The 23,229-nt window shown below is 35.7% G+C and overlaps 1 protein-coding gene across 1 annotated transcript in view; it reads right to left on the bottom strand.

Annotated features, from left to right (window-relative positions):
- Positions 1-23,229, bottom strand: part of Kpc1 (Kip1 ubiquitination-promoting complex subunit 1) — a 43,022-nt gene that overhangs the window by 12,905 nt on the left and 6,888 nt on the right. Inside the window, exons 3-14 of the mRNA XM_069844176.1 lie at positions 22,545-22,783; positions 20,326-20,421; positions 18,197-18,341; positions 14,861-15,104; positions 13,502-13,756; positions 11,576-11,757; positions 10,787-10,944; positions 9,945-10,081; positions 6,544-6,829; positions 4,129-4,406; positions 3,750-3,944; positions 968-1,169 (exon numbers count right to left, since the gene is read on the bottom strand). Of these exons, the coding sequence (XP_069700277.1) occupies positions 968-1,169; positions 3,750-3,944; positions 4,129-4,406; positions 6,544-6,829; positions 9,945-10,081; positions 10,787-10,944; positions 11,576-11,757; positions 13,502-13,756; positions 14,861-15,104; positions 18,197-18,341; positions 20,326-20,421; positions 22,545-22,783 (2,417 nt within the window). The remainder of the gene's footprint in view (positions 1-967; positions 1,170-3,749; positions 3,945-4,128; positions 4,407-6,543; positions 6,830-9,944; positions 10,082-10,786; positions 10,945-11,575; positions 11,758-13,501; positions 13,757-14,860; positions 15,105-18,196; positions 18,342-20,325; positions 20,422-22,544; positions 22,784-23,229) is intronic.

Below are 23,229 nucleotides of genomic sequence, written 5' to 3'. Positions count from 1 at the left end.
AGTGTACAATCTCTTCTAATAAAATCTAATCTATCTAATCTAGTCTATTAATAGATAAGCATTAGATGGTCCAATTCAATCCTAACCTATTGTACTTTGCTTATCGGTCAAAACTTCAACAAAATGAAATTACCAATGTAATATGCCACACATTAGTGTAGTGTTGTATATGATAGGATAATGTATTGTATGCCGTCTAGTCTAGTTATTCTATGAAGTAAATTCTCGTCTTGTGCAGTCTCTTCTAATCAATGTAATCTAGTCTAATCCAATATGTTGTTGTTGTTTTCTAATGCCAGGCGTTTGACAATAAAGTCATTTGACCTCTTGCACTCCAATATTTTTCAAAGATATTATCATGGCCAGCCACTGAAGCACAGATTTTGAGTGTTCCGAATCTATTTCTTGGTTTGAGTTGCACAATGGTCAGTTAGGGGACTGATATATTCCAATTCTATGCAGATGCTTGGCCAAACAATCATGGCCTGTTGCCAATCTAAATGCAGCTACAGACGATTTTCGTGGTAAATCGGGAACTAACTGTGGATTTTGATGCAGAGAGTTCCATTTTTTCCCTTGAGATTGTGTTATCATATTTTGTTTGTTGAAGTCTAAGTATGTAGATTTAATAAATCTTTTCACAGAGTAATACGTAGATTTAGTAACAGGTCTGTAAGTAGCAGTGCTGCCCTTCTTTGCTAAAGCATCCGCATTCTCGTTTCCCAGGATTCCACAATGGGATGGTATCCATTGGAATATAATTCTTTTATTGAGTTTAGTTTAGTTTAGTCAATTCAATCTGGTTTATCTAATATATTCTTATCTAAATAGTTTTGACTAGCATTAATTAACAACAGTAAAGTAATGTTATTTTCATGATCATGATGTTCTTATAAGATAAGTACATGCATCTATAAAAAATCTAAAAAGTTATTTCACGTGCGTAAGATTAGGATGTAATGCTAACCTTCTATATTTTCTAAAGGAGCAGTCGGATGTACATAGGTGCGCAGAGCAGCACATAATTCAACAAGAGAATCTAAGTAAAAATCAGGTACATATGCAAAAAGTTGTCCCTCCTGCGAGGCCAGCTTTACTGTCTGTAGGACTACTCGTAACAGCCATGCCAGATGGCTCTGTTTATCAGCTGAATACACAGCAGCACGGACCTGTAAACAGATACCCATATTCAGTTCTGAAATGAACTCTTAAAAAACTTCATTACCAACGTGCACAATAATTATACAGGTAGAGAAAGCAGTGGTGATGCAGCAGTAGTAGTATTTTATTTCATGATGTTTTCAACTACGAACATTATTCAGTGTCAAAATTAAATATAGGTGAAAAATGGCCGACAAATTTTTCCTCAGTTCTTTATCATGTACAGAGTAATTTTACTGTACAGACAGTAAATCTATGACATATATTTGTTCCACTTTTCAGATCTGAAAGTCTTATTAATTTTTCATTAGTCAACAGGCTTTGAGTCTTTAGTTCTAATATAATTCGTTTGGTGGCTGTTATATTGGATTGCTGCATAAGTTCGAAGCGTTTTTCTGTACTTTCATCCATTCATTTAATAATACTAAAGTGACACAACTACCTCAGCAACGAAAAACGCTATGAACTTATACACCAACCCAATAGCTTGTAATAATATAACTGGTGTAGTTTTAACTGCGCCTATTATCAGATGTAAAGGTAAATTTTGAGTGTGTTCAAGTAAATTCTTTATTTGTTTTAGACGATGTTATTAAAATTTCACCACAATATTTTAAAACCAGTTTTATGTACACATTATAAGTTGTATTAAATGTTGTTCTAGAGCTTCTCCATTTAGTACCTGATAAAGTTTTTTTTTTTTATTCAATGCAGTGGCACTTGACTGGAGTCATTGGCCGTACAATGGCGATTAAAACTAAAATGAAAGATAGAAAACAAAATAAAGTGAACAATGTGCAAGTGAAACTACGAAGGAGGGGATGTCGGCATTGCTGCATTTTTTTCTCTGGCCTCCCAGTATCTATCCACAAAGCTGACAGATGAAAGCGCTGGACAAGTCTTAATGTGGTTTGAGTCCATGTTGTCTGATTATCCACAGAGCATGCAATGGGGGCTGCATAGTACACCCAGGCGGTAGAGGTGATTAGCCAGACAATCATGACCTACTGCGGTGCAGAACGTCGTAACAGCTTCTCTTCTTGGCCATTCGGGGAGAAGGGAGTTTAGTGCGTCCTTCCAGTGTTTATCTTCAATTTGTTCCTCCAAACTCTTATGGAAATATTGTCTCACTCGACTTCTTATATTTGTAGATGCTCTATGGAATGGCAGCATGTTAGGATATGAAAGGGGGATAGTTGTTCCTTTCTTTGCCAGAAAGTCTGCTGCTTCATTCCCGGCAATACCGCAGGGAGAAGGTATCCATTGCAGATGTATAATTTTATTTAGTTTCTTGATATCTTCTCTGCATTGTTGAATGTCATCATTAGCTGGTTGTAATAAGTAGTTTCCAATTGCAGATATCGCTGCTTTGGAGTCACTGAGGAGGGCAAAGTTTGGAAATGGGAAGGACCTGCACAACGGTTGTTTCACAGCAGTACATATGGCTCTTACTTCTCCATCAAAAGGTGTATGGTTGCTAGCTAGAGTGAGATAGGTAGAGAACAGTCGGCAATGAATTCCGGCTCCAGTGGGCCCATGTTTTTCTATTTAGGAGCCGTTGTATACACATGCAGTCATTTGTCTTGTGGCTAGTGGATTTGTAATGTAAAGTAAAATACAGGAAAAAGACATGAATACCTACCCAAGCCATAAGTAAAATACAGGAAAAAGACATGAATACCTACCCAAGCCATAAGTAAAATACAGGAAAAACACATGAATACCTACCCAAGCCATAAGTAAAATACAGGAAAAAGACATGAATACCTACCCAAGCCATAAGTAAAATACAGGAAAAAGACATGAATACCTACCCAAGCCATAAGTAAAATACAGGAAAAAGACATGAATACCTACCCAAGCCATAAGTAAAATACAGGAAAAAGACATGAATACCTACCCAAGCCATAAGTAAAATACAGGAAAAACACATGAATACCTACCCAAGCCATAAGTAAAATACAGGAAAAAGACATGAATACCTACCCAAGCCATAAGTAAAATACAGGAAAAACACATGAATACTTACCCAAGCCATAAGTAAAATACAGGAAAAAGACATGAATACCTACCCAAGCCATAAGTAAAATACAGGAAAAAGACATGAATACCTACCCAAGCCATAAGTAAAATACAGGAAAAACACATGAATACCTACCCAAGCCATAAGTAAAATACAGGAAAAAGACATGAATACCTACCCAAGCCATAAGTAAAATACAGGAAAAAGACATGAATACCTACCCAAGCCATAAGTAAAATACAGGAAAAAGACATGAATACCTACCCAAGCCATAAGTAAAATACAGGAAAAAGACATGAATACCTACCCAAGCCATAAGTAAAATACAGGAAAAAGACATGAATACCTACCCAAGCCATAAGTAAAATACAGGAAAAAGACATGAATACCTACCCAAGCCATAAGTAAAATACAGGAAAAAGACATGAATACCTACCCAAGCCATAAGTAAAATACAGGAAAAAGACATGAATACCTACCCAAGCCATAAGTAAAATACAGGAAAAAGACATGAATACCTACCCAAGCCATAAGTAAAATACAGGAAAAAGACATGAATACCTACCCAAGCCATATGGCGGGCCTGCTCACATAGCTTCTGCTCAAACACATCACACGATCGCTCCAATTCTCTTATAACATCAGAAGAATTGGTTTCAAGTGGAGCATTTGGGGGTGGATTTCTGTAGGTCTTGAGGCGAGTGTTGATGTTGTTGAGAGCCACTACATACTCCCCCATGCTCTCCCGTAGCATGCTCACCTGTTTACACAAATAGCAAGAATGTTACTCTCAAATATATTGTTGCCAGATAGTTCTGACCATGTAGCTCTATAAACAGAAACCCCCGGCACTTTAATGACTTTTTAACCGTGACATTAGTGTGTATAAAATCTTCAACACAAATAACACAGGCATTAGAAATAACTTAAAAAAACCCTTATACCTTGGCCAGCTGCTTGTGAGCTGCAACATGGTAAAACAGAACTAGGCCATCCAATAGTTCAAGAAGTGAGCCTGCTGCATCCATAGAACCACCCTTTACTTTTTCCTCTCGCAGATGACTTCCTTGGATTCGTTCTACTAACATTGGCCCAGATGATGGTTGTTGTTGTGTCAACATACGTGCCAAGACAGGGATCATGATATTAGCATGTCCATCTGTAAACTGTGCTCTCACACTCATAGACGGCCCTGAGATAAATGTTGCATTATTCTCACTACCTGTAACATGTTTAATTATCTCCATGTTAGTTACAACTAAATAAACTTAATTAGACTTCATAACATAATTTCTATGAATTCATTACTTATGCATTTTTTTCAAGCAATTATTTTCATTAATGAACTATGTCATGATTAGAATGAAAATATAAAAAACTACAAAATACTGTGGCAAAAATAAAAGGCTAAAATAAAGAATGAAATAAAAGAACAAGTTTCAGAGAAATTCAACATTATTCGACAGAAGTTTCTTTTTTTTTTATTATTTTTTTTATATATTTTTTTTTATTTTAGGTTATTTTACGACACTTTATCATCTTAGGATATTTAGCGTCTGAATGAAATGAAGGTGATAATGCCGGTGAAATGAGTCTGGGGTCCAGCACCGAAAGTTACCCAGCATTTGCTCATATTGGGTTGAGGGAAAATCCTGGAAATAACCTCAACCAGGTAACTTATCCCGACCGGGAATCGAACCCAGGCCACCTGGTTTCGCGCTAACCATTACTCCACAGGTGTGGACTCGACAAAAGTTGTAACCAATAGAATCACCAAACACAATTTTGGAAAATACGTGGAAAAACAAACAAAATAAAGATTATGTAATAAATTTTACAAACACTCATATGACAAAGTCAGAAATAAAACTGATGATTCTAATCCAAACTGGATAGCCATGCTGTGCTTTTTTATTTAAAATAAAGACCTATTAATCTGTTACTTAAATGGTATTTCATGTACATAATTTCCAGAAAATTTGACTTATAGATAATGAACATCAACTAATAATTTTGCAATCGCTATATACAGACAAATTGAATTCTCAAAATCACATTTCAGTATCAGGGATTCTGAAAAGTGTATTTTCGTGAAAATATCGGATCATCTTTTTGTAGCACTATAATACCGCCTTTGCAGCAGTCTTATACTTCATATAATGAGAAAGTAATATATCGTCCCCTGCAAGGCAAAGTATCGTAAAGGTACGGTCACACGTCACTACTTCTGCAGCGCTACTTTTATACTGCAGCTGCAAAAGTTGCGTGTCGTGTTCACACGTAAGCCAAAAGTAGTGTGCTGCACGCTACTTTTCGTGCTGCGCAACCCGAGTGCTGCAAAAGTTGCAACTGGAGGTTGCGAGTCTGTTCACATGCAAGGCGCTACTTTTGCAGCCGCAGTCATGCTGCAGGTTCCCATCTCCGTGTTGACTTCTCAATATACATTTTGTGGTTATGTTCGCATTATTAAGAAACTCATGCGAAAGCTTCCTTATCTATTATTTGCTTTCTGTCGTATCTAGTATTCAGAAATTGACATTATTTTTACTATAAAGCTTTTAAAAACGCCTATATACTTAAATGATAACCAACAGTATATTCATGTAATCAATGTTGGCAACCCTCCTGTTTGGAACTATGCTACAGAAAATTTAAAAAATGAATTATATCGTCAGCAATTATGCTCAGACTGTGTTGTGTATTTAATAACTGTTACAAATAATTTATTTTCATCACATTTAACATTAAAATATATCCAAACAATAAAAGTATCATTGACACATTTGGGTGGTGACACTGGTTGCAACCGCAGCAAAAGTTTCAACCGATATCAAAAATGCTGCGGCTGCAACCCTGAGAACCGTTCACACGTCGCTACTTTTAAGTTGCGCGCAGCATGGAAAAGTAGCGGGCAGCAGGTTCGGCAGCTGCTACTTTTCGGGTTGCACCGTTGTTCACATGTCGCAGTACAAGAGTTGCGCAGTTTTTTGTACTGCATCGCTGCAAAAGTAGCGACGTGTGATCGTACCTTTAGTGCCACTTTTACCGAAAATGAGTTATGGTGCTTAGAATAAATTGTCCAGCACTGCGCATCGACTGTAAAAGTTCCGTGAGCCTCAACAATTTTTTTCCTCTGATAAGCTGGTTTAAACCTTGACTATCGTATTCACCACCATGTTGGATAAATATTGTAACCGCCTCTCCTGTACAGTTATCAAAATGGTGCTTACGATACTCTGCCTTGCAGGGAACGATATCATGATAATTATTTTATCACTCTTAAAATTCAATGAATCAGTTGTGTTTGAATCTCGAATCCAATGACAAGACACTTTGAACAACATGTAAACATAGCTCACCCATGTCTAGAGACTGGCTTGGAGGATTCTTCATGGCTACAATCACAGGGTGTTCTGGACCTAGTGTCTTGGTAAGGTCAGCTGAAAGAGTCTTATTAAGATGTGATACAACGCCACCCAGGCGATCGATGTTATAGTAATTTATTGAGCCATCATAAAAGGTTCTTGCAGGAATCACAATGGGGTATTCTCCCACTTCCCGCTCCCACAGGGCTCGGAAAGTAACCAGCAGGCGATGAAAACAACATAAAGTTATTGGAAGTGGAGTTTGAAGAAGTGGTAATGTCTGAAATTAAAGAAACATATCAACACACTTTTTATTACTTGCAGGGAGGTACTGGTTCCAGCCTCTTTCGTGGTAACTTACAGAAATTAACTGTCTGCTAAATAATTTTAAACCAGTTTGTGATATCAGATAAAGTGGTGATAATCAGCATGAACACTCACATCTTGCGAATTGGTGGAGTTCTTTGCATGAAATGTTACGAAGTTCTCCCATAATAATTTAAGTTCATTTAAAAATTTTGTATTATTCCTTAAAGTTACCCAATAGACTAAGGTTACCAGATGTCTTCATTTCCTGGAGACAGTTCCCGAATTTTGTTTTCTGTTCCCGGACAAAATTCATCCCTGGATTTAATAATTTTTTCCAGATATCCTCAGATTTCAAATGTTAATTATTAATACGGTTTGACATCTTTATAGAAGAAGTGGCTCTTACTTCACAACAGAATTGCCAATGTGGCAGGTATTACCCCACTCTCCATTTTTATCTTGAATGGCAATCTCACATTAATTTTTTCCAAGTACAGTAATTACAGTGTAACTTAATAAGAGTCACGCAGTGACATCATTTATGTAAGAAAAAACAATCATCAATTATGTAGGATTAAGGGCTGGTTCACAATAAATCGAGAACGGAAATGACAACGACATTGAGAACGGAAATATTGTTAAAATAAATTTATTTAAATGTGTGCATTCACAATAGTTAATTGTGAATGCTGACATTTAAGTACATTTATTTTAACAATATTTCCGTTCTCGTTCCCGTTGTCGTTTCCGTCCTCGGTTTACTGTGAACCAGGCTTAAGATGTGTTTGATAACCTCAGAATGCTCATATGAAGTGCTTTTTGACCTGCAGTGTTTGGTGCTAACAGTATCTTGCAAGTTTCCCCTGATGACAGGAGGTCTTGCTCCATTGGGGATTTAGGGCTTAACTTAATTAATTACAATATACCAAGAGTAAGAAGTAATCATCCAAAAGGAGTGAGAAATAGTTTGTTTCATTTAAATTCTAATGCAGATTGTCCAAAAATAATGCTTATCCTCTTTGAAGTTAATAACAGGGAAAGTATTGAAGACAACCTGATTGGACTGTTTGTATTTGAAACTGTAATGACTACAGTACGTGGGCTAGCATGTGCTGTTTTTAGTTCAACTGCAGCCCTTTGGGTGGCAGGCATTAGTATAGACAAAATGACTGCGGGGAACAAGTTTTCTTTGGAACAACATAAGTGGATTTTAAAGTATTTTTGGGAATGTGAGAACATGAGCTGCAGAGACGAAGGAGGACAGAATTCAATACTGTGCCACGTCACATGTAACAGTTACGAGATTATGGGACAAATCTGAAAGGGAAGGAATTAGGTATGTGTGATGTGAAGAAGAGACAGTATGGCATGAAGAGAACGAAGACAGACAAGATAAGTATGGAAGCGATGCTGCAGACTTTCACAAGATCGCCACAAGGAAGTCAGCATGACAAGCTTTGTGTGAGTCAGGTATAAGTAAATCAAATATCCACCACATTTTAATGCAGTCAAAATGGAGGCCCTACATTACCAGGTTGCTTCACACTATGAATGAGAACGACCCAGATAGATGTCTCAAAATTTTTTAGTGGTTTGGTGAACACCATGAGTAACAATGAACATTTTACTGATTTGATATTTTGATCTGATAAGACAACTTTTAAACTGAATAAAACCGTCAATCACCAATGCAAATCCCCATATTGTGGGCGAACAAGCAATTAATCTTCCTGTGTTAACAGTACGGTGTGGTATATGTGCCATAGAACTTGTGGGACCAGTCTTCTTTGAAGGAACAGTGACAGGTGAAATACATCTTACCATGTCGCAGAAAAGGATTGTACCAACTATTCACCAATTCTACCCAGATGAAGATTGCTTTTTCCAGCAGGACAGTGCACCACCACATTACCATTGAGATGTACAGGCACTTCTGGATGAAACATTTGTTGGGAGGTGGATAGGTCAACGAGAAAGTGTCATTATCCACCCAGATCTCCAGATATAATACTATTAGATTTCTACCTGTGGGGAACTTTGAAAAACAATATGTACGGCAGTGACGTCCGTTCAGGAAGGCTAGGTATGCTGCGCCTACCCAGACTATTTTAATATAGCAATGAATTGTATAAGTGCACAATAGAGGAAATTCGGAAAAAGTTGTTTGATTGCCGATATTTCAGTGAAAAAGTGGAACTGTAACTGCGGGAAGGCCTACACCAGAGCTCACGAATATGAAATTCAAACATAAAAAAGGAGGGAGGGATATTTTCGATATTTTAATATAAATGAATATGAAACAAATTATTCATGGTAAATACCCTCATGAACTAGTTACACATCTGAAATTTAAGTGGTTACACACACACCAATCTCTGAACTGTATGATTTGACATCACTTGTTTTGTTCATATCCAGCACACCAGCATTGGTCGAAAGATCATTTCTGTCCTTAAATGAATGACATCACTTGAACGATTGACTCAAGGGTAAGAGAGATCGAACAACCTAGCCTTGATGTCAATAGAGAAGAAGAAGCTACAAGAACTTAAAAATTCTCCAACATTTTACAGTAACATTATCAATGAGTTTACGAAGCAAGAGAAAAGAACGGAGTTTTCCTCCAAGTAAACAAGATATGATTTCTTTAAAATTGTTTGTTATTTCTTTATTGGTTTCGTGCTTGTTGTCGAAATCTGCTAGACTGATGACTATAACACATAATAAGCTTTTAAGCTGAATTAGAAAATATTGCTGGGTAGTAGTGATATTAGTTATCTCTAAAAGAAGAGCCTACCCTAAGGCAGCAGACACCACACACCACTGGTATATGCCACAAAGCTACCGATACTGGATGCCATGAGAGACACAATTTGTGACTAGCATTGCAGACGATGTAATTGCTATCAATGGTGGTCATTTTGAACACTTGTAACTTTAAAGGTTTATGACCTAAAAAGTTTATGTGTTTTGTTATTTGTGTTCTAGTTATTAATGTTCAGAGGATGTAAACACTATTTTGGGACATGGTGTATTTACATTTTTTTTTTTTTTTTGGCTGAAGAACTGAATATATTATAACTTACCCGACTAGATAAAAGGTTCTCTTGCAGAAAGTTTCGAAATTTGTGCAAGAAGATTTTTCTGGATGATGGTTGTAAAGGTGTACCATCAGTGTTATCCAGAACTGTCTTCAAGAGATCCACCTGCAATGTTTCCACACCTGTTGCAAATATAAACATAAAATAAGTTTGTGTTTAATTTAAAAATAAAAAATAATGTTACAAGAGCATGAAAGCCAACCTTTAAAACACAAATTTTTCAATGATGTATAGACCATTTTCTAAGAAAACTTTCTCATAAAAGTGTTCATGTACAAATAATATACGGACGTTCATTAATTAGCAATTAAGTAATGGCAATTCTCGTAATATTACCACATCAAGACTTTGTACATGAAGTATGTCACTGTCCCTAAATGCATAGTTGTAAACAGGCTATCACCACAGTCTAGTATATACAGTCACGAAGCTTGAGTTGTTGAGGGTACTAGGAACAATAGACTGTGCCGGTATTATTTCGCACTGTCTGTGATGAGGCGATAGTAGTGATCTTAGTAGTTAGCAACTATCTATGGATGCATATTCCCTACATATTGAGCTTCGTGACTGTATATACTAGACTGCTATTACTAAATACATTTATATTGAGAAAAGGCAAAATTTTTCGTTGTTGCATTTCCAAAATTGTTATTCTGAATTCTTTCTCAATGTAGGCCTATTAATTGTAACATTTCACTTACACATGCAAATTATTTTATTTCACACGTTAACTGATGTTCTGTTTACAGATTAATCCCACTATTAATTCAATTTTGATAGTACAATGTTAGAATTTGATAAATGTAAGTGAAGTATTGAATTATTACTTGCTATAGCTTCCTTGATTTTCTGGCATGATACAAAATAAGCAGCTTTATTCTCTTCCACTTTTTGATCGTAGCTGTTGCTTTCCCACCAGGCTTGACTTACAACTTCCGTTAAACCACCTTCATCTAGAGGTTTTACGTGAACAAAGTTGGCAAATCTGTAAAGTAATTCACATATCACTGCAATTCAATAAACAAGCAACATCAAAATAAATATTCTATTTATTGTATCAAAAAGTTTAAATAAAATAAGAAAATAAATTATTACAGAAAGCATGTAAAGTGATATTTGATGAAAATTCTTAATTATAATTACGAGTATATCAATGGGCTGAATAAATGTCAGACGAGAGAGAAAGAGAAAGCAACAGAGTCCAATACTTGAAGAAGAAGAAAAAAGAAAAGAAGTAAATAAATAAACAAACAAATAAATAACTAAATAAATAAAGGTAAAGGAAGTAGTAATGGTAGCAGGATGGGAATCCGGCGTGGCTTAGTGGACAGAGCATCAGGACGTAGAATTGAAAACCCGGGTTCAAATCCCAGTGCCGGAGAGAATTTTTCTCCGTTTCACTCATCTTTCATCATAAGAACAGCAAAGTTAACACTTGGCCAACTCTCACGTTACCGTTCCCGGGTTCTGGCAAGATTCTTGTTAATTGTGAATTCTCATATTTAAATATACTCGTATTTATTTTAACAATTTTTCCATTCTCGTTCTCGGTGTTATTTATTGTGGGCCAGTTTTAATATGTATTGCCAGACTGTCAAATATAATGTGATAGTTACCTCACTTTGTCAAACAGCACGTTCTCGAGCAGATGCTGTCTGGTTCTTGGGTGCTGCATGAGGAAGGTCAATAGTAAAAGACTTTGCTTCTGATGTGGATAATCCAGGACAAAGGAAACGTGACGAAATCCCGCTAACAAACATGTTACAATACTCTCCAGGCACTTTCTCAACTCGTGTTCCTAAAACAATGACAGCATTATCAAATGAGTGGCTAATACTACTGCTGCAGAGCGATTACCATGCTACAGTATCAATTCTGTGGTTGGGAGGAAAAAGGTCTTAAGTAAAAATTTTATACTTTTCAGGAGAGCAGTAGAAAGATTGAAATTGGTTTCAATTATAGAGTTTAACTAAGAAGTTTTTGCTGGTTATTATTTGTTATATTTCTTCTAAAATAGGTAAGGTTGCTCATTTAACAATTTTCTTGATTATTTCCAAAAATAGCCGCACTTAAGCCCTTTTAAGACTAGAACCCAAACTGAGTAGAAGGGACTATTTAAACATAAGACCTTTTTCATGTCAAAATAAATGAGAAATGTAAATTATTAGGAATGCAAAATGGATCTTAAATAATTATAGGGCTGTTTACCCTGGTGCTTAGAGTTTTAAAAGGAAAGGGCATCAGTATGTGATAAAATTACTAAAATACAAGTTAGACCTTTTTAACAGGGAAGCATGGAAAGTAAACATGTGATGGTTTGTAAGGAATAAAGTATTAAATATTCTTAAGTCCTTTATTCTGTGTGTGCTCGATTCAAAAAGTACTTAGGACATTTGGTAACGCTCTATAAATCCAGTCAGAAGTCTTATTTGACTTTAACCGTTTTACCAGAGTGTAGAGAATTGTTTCCGCTTTCAGAATATATAAAAATCTCATTTTAACAAAAAATTGACTTAAGACCTTTTTCCTCCCGGCCACAGAATTAGATCCCAAGTTTGTGGCTTGAAATGCAGCCAAGGGAGATGAATTTTTAAAGATGAAGAGAGTCATCAGCATGACTTCTGTCAAAAGAGGATAATGTGGGTGTCCTTTCAAATATTTACAGCACATCAATAGAATCTTGTCTCTGATTGGGACAGCTTCAGACAAAATTTATTGGTCAATTCTTGCCTGCAACAAAGTTCAATTCTACCACCACCGTCATTACCCAGAAATTCGATGCTATCAGAATAGCCGAGATCAGGAAGATCTTAATTGATCACATTTGGTAACAATGGAAACAAACTTGTATAACTTGAGGCTTTCCTGGCGTTTGATGTAGAATAACTCTTCTCAGGTTCTCAGCCAGGTGAGTTGGAGATTTGCTTCTAAGCTTTCAACGGCTAGCTCTGCCATCTTCTTCAGGGAATGAAATGATGTGTGGACCATGTCTAGCCGGTATATATGCAGTAGTAGGGCTTCCCGCTGCGGGCCAATCAGGAGCTAGTTCCTAGTCCCGACTGCCAGGCCTATTCTGGTTGGTGGAAGCGGTAGCCAATCAGGAGCAACTCACCTGGCTGAGAACCCGAGAAGAGTTATTCTACGGAAACAAACTTGTATATTTACCACCATTTGATTTATTTATAACAATATTGATAAGACAATTGTTTTATTATTTCAGTGTTTACTTCTGATTTCAGTATTTCTTCTGTTAAATTTAGATATAAATATAAATTACCGAAAATCCTTTCACTTTAATTAATCTGATGAAATTGTGAAACTGAGAATATTACTGCATGCACAAAACAAACAAACTCTGTGTTCTGGTAATCCCATTTCTTGTGTAATGAGGCAGTGTCAGAATTTTTAAGATTATAATATAGAAAATGACAAAAATATAAGCAATTAAAATTATCTTTTACTTTTGAAAAATGCTATATATATAGTCGACCATACCTATTTCATTCGTCTCTTCAGATACGCATAGTGTGATTAATATTTACCTCCAGGAAGGCCCACATCAAATCCAAGAAAAGCATGAGCCTACGCTTCTTTCCACTCGGTGTCTTGTTCTTGGAACGCCCTGAGACTGACGACAGATTGCAGAGGCTCTCGAGGAATGGAACAAGGCAGGCCTCAGCGATGTAAGGAGACAGAAGCAAGGGAGCCAAGGGGTGGAGGAAGATCCCAGCAAGCCCCATCAACAGGGCCTGATTCGATATGGGTTCATCAGACTGGGATACATCCTGCCCTAGCATCTGACAAGAGAGACAAAGCATGAAGGATCCGCTGCCAATACAGTGCCTGGAGAGAAATAAACACGTCATATCTTTAATGTACCGAGTTTGACTTGCTGCAACATGAAAACATAAACTGAACAGAAATTTCAAACTGAATCACATTAATTATGAAGGTTGTGATAACTGTGTCTTAATATACTCATAAATGACGACTATCTATCTGTTCACAGTCTGTTCGCCTTATCTATTTACTGAATACAGACACAAAATCAAAATACAAGAATGTGTTCAAATTAGATTGCTACTAAAAATTATTGGTATATCCAAATAGCATATCCATTGTTCCAAAAAATATGTTATTGATAAAACTGTTCTATTTTTTACAAAAATCTCAGAAAAATTACCAATTTCTTTACTAGATGTCTTTTACAATGTGTCCCAAAAGAAAGAGAGTAATATGCTTCTCTGAAACATTCACGGAAACAGGACATTATTTTCTAAAAGCACCATGTTAATTCTTCAATTACTGCTAATGGTGACTATTATCTTCTTCAACTGTATATCATATCAATGGCTAAGAAGTGATATCTCGAATCTACAAAAATGGCCATTTAGTTTAACTACTTTATTATTACATAGTTATACACACTTATGGTTTTTAAGGAACCCAGAGGTTCATTGCCACCCTCACATAAGCCCGTCATAGGTCCCTATACTGAGCAAGATTAATCCAGTCTCTACCATCATATCCCATCTCCCTCAAATCCATTTTAATATTATCCTCCCATCTATGCCTCGGCCCCCCCCCCCCCAAAGGTCTTATTCCCTCCGGCCTCCCAACCAAACTACTTTATTATTATGTTCCCAAAAGTGGGCAGTTAACTAAAATTTAATTTACTGTGTGTATGTGTGTGTGTGTTTTTTCCTTCCCACAACATGTCCAATTACAAAGTAATACTACCTGCCTTAGTTTTCTTTTCGCTGTATGTTCTAACTTACCAGAAGTGGTTAAAGTTTATTCACTTTCGAATATGGAGGTGATCTTTTTTTTGTGTGTGTATGTGCATGTGTGTCATACCTTTTCCAGTCATGAACATTAAGTAACAATTAACAACAACTAACCTCATATTTGCGGTCAAACAACATAAGAAGTTGTGATAACCAATTACAGAGTTGTTCTGCTTTAGCCACATTACGAAATGGAGCTTCCTGGATGGGCTGGAAGCCTGGTACAGGATATCTCATTGGTGTAGAGCCGAAGTTTGCTACCAAGTTTTCTGTGAAAGCCAAACTGACAGCAGGGAAATAAGCCATTCCAGGTCCCATCTGGATATTGTCAAATGCTTTCCCCATAGATCTGCCATTCCTGCACAGAAAGATATAATTCCTCTAATCTACTTCGTAAGTCCAGACCAAAAATAGGACTATGTACTGAGTGGTGGTGGTTGTAGTAGTGGTGATGGGGGGCAGGATAGGGCGGGGGTGTGATGATGGTGGCAGTGCCAATGGTGGTCACGATGATCATGATGACAGTGACGAGGGAAGGAGAACGTGAGATCTTGCTATGAGTGAGACGGAAATTGGCATGATTGCTGCCCTCGTTCTGATGACTGTGCATCAGTCGCTAGTAACATTCCTCTTGCATTGTATTGTATTGTATTTATTAACATTCCATGATATTCATACATTGCTTTACAGCTAGAATATGGAACAAGTCAAAAAACTTAATACTATTATAAAATCTTAATTCATAGTCACAGTCTAGATGAAATATATATAGATGAGATTTACAATATAGTCTACTAGTACAACACAAAGTTTTAGTATCAATTTCATGAAGTGTTATTGAATGTCATGAATTCACCTACAGAATAGAAGGCGTGAGAAATTAGGTACTTCTTTAATTTGGCCCTGAATAATCTTATGTTTTGCGTTTCATTTTTTATACCAATAGGGAGGCTATTAAAAATTTTTACTGCCATATAATGCACTCCTTTTTGATAGCACGATAGACTTGCCGATGAAGTATGAAAGTCATTTTTTTGACGTGTATTTATGCTATGAACTGTTGAATTAGTTACAAAGTTTTCACGATTACATACGAGGAAGATTATTAATGAAAAGATATACTGACAAGCCATGGGCATTATTTGTAGTTTTTTTTAAATAGTCCTACACAATTCCCTAGATTTGGCACCTACCATTATTCTAATTACTCTTTTTTGTAATAGAAATATACTGTTACTATCTGTGGAATTTCCCCAGAATATTATTCCAAAACTCATTATCGAGTGGAAGTATGCAAAGTATATTGTTTTTAAGGTATTGATATTTACTATCTTTTGCATAGATCTAATAGCAAAACAAGCTGAATTTAGTTTGGGGGTAATTTCTTTAATATGATTTTTCCAGTTTAACACATTATCGATTTTTAAGCCAAGAAATTTGGTTGTTGTTGTTTCTAACAGGGATCTATTGTTAATTATTGCGCTAGAAATTTGCGAGGTTGAATTTGCACAGGATTTAAATTGAATTATGTTAGTTTTGTTACAATTTAATACCAATTTATTGACTGAGAACCAATCACATATTTTGAAGAGAATTTCCTCTGTTGAAGATTGGAATGTGTTGGAGTTATTGGCTATAATTACTATACTTGTGTCATCTACAAATAATATGGGATGATCTACATCTTTTATTAGGGTACCTAATATTGATCCTTGAGGAATTCCATTATTAATAGTTCTTAAACTTAGAATCCTCATAAGCACAACAGCCAGGAATAAGTGTGACCTCACAATGTTGGTGGATGTTTATTGGTCCACGAAGCTTACAGAAGTAAGAATAGAGGTGACTATAGGATTGAATCTTGAATAGTTGCAGTGGCTGTGATGATGGCTGTGTAGTAATGATAACAATGGCGAAGATAAGTGTGGTGATGGTGGGGGAAGCAGGCATAGTGGCGGCAGCAGTGGTGGTGGTGGTGGTGGTGATTGAGGAAGAAATATGAGGAGAACATAAGAGACTGTGGAGGAAAAAAAAGAGGAGAGGGATCTGGAGTGAAAGAGGATATAGAAGAGGAGAAAGTTGAGTTTGAAGAGGAGAAGGAATGGAAGGTAGAAATGACGAAAAAAACATTTAAAAGTAAAATTCGTTGTTGTGTATCTGAAGTTAGTAAACAGCTTTAAACTGGAATATGCTAAAAAAAAAGAAAGAATAATATAATTTATCCATTAAGTAATGAAACAATTTGCCTCTTAAATATGATTACAATTTGTTGACTATGCAAATAATTTTATCAAAAATATATTTTGCAGCACTTAGAACTAACAACAAGATATTACATGAGTAGAGGTGACGCAAGAAGAGCTTGCCACGGAAAACTGCGTGAACTTTCGGAAACGTTCGGGTGCACTCGACCTCGCTTCGATTCGATTGGCAGTTCTCAGTCGTCTGCTGGCTTGATGTTTGGAGTGAGATTTATCACAGCGCGTGTAACGTAACCTAAACCTTGTTGCAGAGTAACTAGTAACATAACATTGTTGAAAATACAGAAGCACGAATTTTCTTACACATAAAATCACTGAATGAAATGACAAAGATATCATAGGAAATAAGTAATCGTGTAATAATTGATATTTGACGTTGTAATAAAACACTAATACTGTGTGACTTTATTAAAATGTTCCTATAACTAGGGTACTATGGTCGGTTTATTTAGTCTGTATATACTCCTTATGTTACGATCGGAGCCTGTTTTGTTTTTCATAAATTTATAAATAATTCCCTAGTTTGACTGTGTAACGTTTTATTAGCACTTCCTAATTTAGAGCGAAACAGGGGCATTGTTAAGTACATAGAATGTTATACAGAACTCTGTTATTTAACAAACACACTTTGAACTACATAAAACTACTGATATCAGGGATAAAACGCAGAAAATGTAACGCACACGCTGGCTTCTACCTGCTCTGCACAATACACTCCACGATACGAACAGCTCAAGACCGCGCTTTCGAATGCGCCCTGTAATCAGCATTAGGTGATTCATAGCAGCCCTGTAACGAGCATGGCGGCACGAGGACCGAATATCGTCCTCTGCACATCAGTCAAATGGGCAAGCTTTCTTTGCGCTTCCTCTAACTCCCATTAATTTATATAGTCATAAACTTACAGTATACATTAATTCGATGGTGTTTTGGTAAAGGGAGATGTCATAAAAATGAGTTTTGAGTTAAATGAAAATTAAACATTGGAACCTTATTGCAAATCATTTTCTACACAAATAAAAACATCAAATGCTAGTATTATTTTATTTTTCGCACACCCACTTGTAGAATTTAACTTGTGCATTCCCCTGGGGAACAAAACTCCATTTTCACAAACAATGACTTAACCCCCTTTACCCCAACACCAATGAATTTAATTTTTTTATACTTATCACTAAACAATACTCACCTATAAAATTCTAATATTCCAGAATCAAGATCAATTGTACACCCAATTATGTCCCCACTAAGCCATGGCTCTCCATATTTATATGTGGACACATTCCACTTGCGAACACGGTTGCCATCATATGCATATGAATTTATTGTATCTCCTACAACATTAAACAAACAACATAAATTGCAACAACGAAATAAGAATAATTTTATACTGTAACTTTTCATGCAAATATTGTTAAAACAGTGTAAATGACACAGCAAGCAGAAAGAAACGTGGATATAAAACAAAGTTCGGTTGTTTGTCGATATTTAAAATTAATGATAAATTTAAACATTACACTAATGTCCCTCTTGCTCTGTACTTCAAACTTATGTGATTTTTCTGTATGAAACAAATACTACTAACCACAGTAAAACGTACATAAATATATCACGTTCAACATTAAGGATATTACTTTGATACGAAATTATGTAAGGCAAACAATTACTACAACAGATTAAAAATAGAATATAGCATAAGCTAAGATCTTGATGCTCTGTAATATAAAAAAATATATACAATCAAACACACTTACGCAGAAAGCTGTCCAATTGAATTTTTATAGTTGGTTATTTAACGCCGCTGTATCAACTACTCAGTTATTTAGCACTGATGGGGTTTGTGATGGCGAGATGACATTTGTGCAAGATGAGGCCGAGGACTCGCCATAGATTACCTGACATTCGCCTTATGGTTGGGGAAAATCTAGAAAAAACCCCAACCAGGTAATCTGCCCAAGCGGGAATCACACCCGAGTGCAACTCTGGATCATCAGGCAAGTGCTGCAGCCGACTGAGCTACATCAGTGGTTCCCAATTGAAATTAACTGTTGTTAATAATAATAATAATAAATATCGCCTCTGAATGAGGTTCTGGCTGATATGTACATCTATTATTAGACAGTGCATCTCACTTGAAGATAATGTGTCAGAGGAAGAACAATTTTATTGTTTGTATATATCTTAAGTCTCATTAGTGTAACAATATGTAGCTAATCAGCGATGTATGCAATGGAGAGGAAACGAACTGGCCACCCTACTTCATTATTTCCTGGCCTACTTGCCTCATAAGTGGTGCCTTGTTGGTATCATTTGTGAGGTTCAGACCTGTCTTTGGACAGTTGACTAAACAATAATAATAAACAATTTATGTAATACATTTTAATAAAGAAAGTATAGTACAAATGAGGCTTGAAAAAATTAATAATAATAATAACAATAATAATAATAATAATAATAATAATAATAATAATAATAATTATTATTATTATTATTATTATTATTATTATTATTATTATTATTTTATATACATATAATTAGGATCCTTAATGAGTAATAACGACAACTGCGTAAGTTAATACTCTGTAAAGATGCCTGATTATTGGTTAATGCAGGAGCACACTGCAGTGTATAGCCATTCATCTCTAGTATAGTGCTTTGCTCCATGCGTGTGATGTTTGCAAAGGGGCACAGTTTCTCTACAACGAAACCACGCCATGGTTGCCATGGCAATGAGTGTAGTGGCATTTTCTTCCTCTGTACTGTCCTAAGCGTTGATGCTTATATGCAGTTCTGGGGCTAGGCTAAGAGGGATGAAGTTACAGGAGAATGGAGAAAGTTACACAATGCAGAACTGCATGCATTGTATTCTTCACCTGACATAATTAGGAACACTAAATCCAAACGTTTGAGATTATTATTATTATTATTATTATTATTATTATTATTATTATTATTATTATTATTATCATCCATTCACTTACAGTAATCCATGGCAGGTCAATGAAAGATCAAGATTTTCTGGATTCCTAAGTGAAATGCTTAATGTTTAAAGAGTTCAGTTGCCTGATGTGGATGTTTATTACTGAAATTCCGATAAGTGGCTTATTGGTTACAGGGTCAGCTTTTTCCATTTATTTGTCCAGTTCAACTTATTTATTAATTTTATTTTCACAGGCGGATTATGGACTGTTGCACAATGGCACTTCCATGACTATTTTAGAGACTTTCTTTTTACCTCTTTGTGTGATCTTTCTGTTGATGTGTATTATTTTTATACACATATGCCTTTCAGTTTTCAATGATCAAGTTATAACTCACCAACACCAGTTTCTTGTGAGAATTTACAATCAGTTGTAGCCCAACCAATCTGCATGACACCTTTTGATCCCAACTGAACTTCGTACTGCCATTTACCTGAAAAACGTAAAATTAAATATTAAATTACAATACAACGCAGATAAATACACAGTATCCAAAGTAAATAACGAGTAAACATTTTACCATTTCAACGGATTTATTACAGACAGCTCACGTATAAAAACTAAAAAATTTACAAGAGACATTCAATTGCAATAGATAACTTATTTATTCTCACCCACACACTGGGCTTAAAAAATCATGTCCATGCTAAGTACAGTCAATCAGAGCAATGGCCACCTCCAAAACTGACTTCAGCAAAATAAGTTACAACTGAATATTAGTAAGACTGTTTACATACTCTTTTTAACAATAGCAGCGATCAAAATTTTACTCCTATCAAAATAAATGATAAAGACATAATGGAAGTTAAAAATACAAAATTTCTAGGCATCTGGATCGACTTTGCTTTAACCTGGAACTATCATGTTGAGAAGACTATAGAAAAATTGAACCGCTATGTATATGCTTTCAGAATATTAAACAAAACAACCTCTAATGAAGTTCTCAGATCTATGTATTTTGGCTATGTACATTACCAGATTCAGTATAGCACACCATTATGGGGCGCAACAAGCAAAATTACGGAAATTTTTAAGTTACAGAAAAAAAAATTATATAAATTATGAAACAAGCACCTATAAGGTCGCAAAGTAAAGAAATTTTTAGGGAACTCAAAATTCTGTCAGTACCTTGTATATACATTCTAGAAACAGTGTCTTTCATTCATAAAAACAAAGCAAAATTCAAATTGAATTCAGAATACCACATGTATCAAACAAGAACATCAAGTCATATCCATCTGTCCACCCATAGAATAACCACAAGTCTTAAAAGTATTTTACATAGAGGCATAAATATGTATAATAAAATTCCAAGCTCCATAATAAGTAGTAAACAAAAGAAGTTTAAAAGCATGGTCAACAGGATGCTGCTGCATCATATGCCATATACTGTAGAGGAATTTATGTCTTTAGACCTTGCAGAAAGTGCCTACTAATGTGTAATTGTATCATGTCAGCAGATGTCCTGCAATAACAAAGCTACAAATTCATAAATATGTCTATAGTATAATCAGAAACTAGATTAAGACTTAGAAATAAGATTGACGAAGCCATGATTTGTAAAGATCTTTATGGTGAATAAATTACTATTACTATTACTTCTTATGTTGATGAGAAATTAAAATTCTATACTGCAATATACCTTGGTACAGTGACCATTCACTAACAATATTGTTTTGCTGGTTGCAGATTCAATAAGAGGCATATAGATTATGAGATTTCAATTTGCCTCTATAAAGGTTCAACCACTGTCACTCATCTACTGGGTGTTCATTTCAAAGTGTGTCATGACGTCACTGTTGTGAGTCAGCGATTTGAAGCGAGTTTCAGCTTTTATGTCAGAGAAGTTGCCTATTAATCAAGGCGTTCAATCTGAACTTGAGAACGTGTACGGTATAACTTGAATGTCATAGCAACAGATGGCGGTCTGTAAAGTCTGTGTGCTACCATAAACTCTTTCGAACTGTGTTTTGCGCGGGCAAGTCGTATGCAGGGTATTTGTTATCATCTGTTGCGTACGGCAACATTCCACAACACAAATCAAATGCTCCATGTCCATGTTGACCGTCCAAGTTAACAAATACGTAAGTAATCGTCTTAACCCTCTCCCCATATCCCGACAGTAGAAAAAAAACTCACTTCAGTACGTGTTTCCAAACAGTTCACATTCTTGCCACTACTGGCGTTACCCTACGTACCGGTAAGTAATCTTCAGAATGAACGCCGTGCTTGCTAGGCAACTTCTCTCGCATTTAGGTAATACGCCTCTGCGGAAGTGTAGGAAGATTGAATTCTCTAGGCTCATCGGCTAGCCACATGACGACATACAGCGAGCTATGACACATTTTGAACTGAACACCCAGTATTATACGAGATACAGTATATAATACATCTTAAAGATATTATTTTTCCCTTAACTGAACTTTGTGTAAGTATACCAGAAAAATATTTTATCTAATTATTTTTTAAATCTGAATTACCACTACAACTAACAAACTCTTGTGACAGACTAAAAAAAAAGACACGTTTCCCAAAACAGTGCTGTACTTTTCTTACCTTTGTAAAGACAAACATTAGCTCGAATAGTGCTGAAATTACTTTGAGAATTGAGGCTCAGACGATCTGTACCAATAACAAACAAGCCAACATGTGAATTGGTATCAAAACGGACTGTAGCAGTTCCTAGTCTTCCTTCTCTAGTGTCGACTGGCCATGCTTGTTTATCAAGTGGAGGGTCCAACTCTTCCATTACTTTGTTCACCCAGTGGTGCACAGTTTCCAGGCATTTTGACTTCCTAAAACAGAATACACAAAATAATCACTATACTATATATAATTACTTAGTCATACGTTAAAAAGTTCAGGAGACACTGAGGAAGACGTGACATCATGTCGAAATGGGCCGTTTGTCAAAGGTATATACTTAAAAAAAAAAAATTAACACTTTTTAACGTATGACTAAGTAATTTTATGTTTTTAACAAACAAAGTGTTAACGTGAACTTTAAACAATGACTATATATAATTGTACAGTCAAAATTCAAAATCAAACAATTCCTGGACAGATATCTGTGCTCCAATGCTTTCTGTTATATCCGAAACTATACGTTTCATAAACAATAACAGATGACTTTACACGTGTGATATGCATAAGTGTGCTGCAATTGAAATGGGTAAGTTCATCATTTCAGAATTTTAACAGTGTGTAATTATCAAATTTTGTCAAAAATTACACAAAATAT

The sequence above is a fragment of the Periplaneta americana genome, chromosome 13, assembly GCF_040183065.1.
Source record: "Periplaneta americana isolate PAMFEO1 chromosome 13, P.americana_PAMFEO1_priV1, whole genome shotgun sequence".
Lineage (NCBI taxonomy): Eukaryota > Metazoa > Arthropoda > Insecta > Blattodea > Blattidae > Periplaneta > Periplaneta americana.
This window is presented reverse-complemented; position numbering and strand designations above follow the sequence as displayed.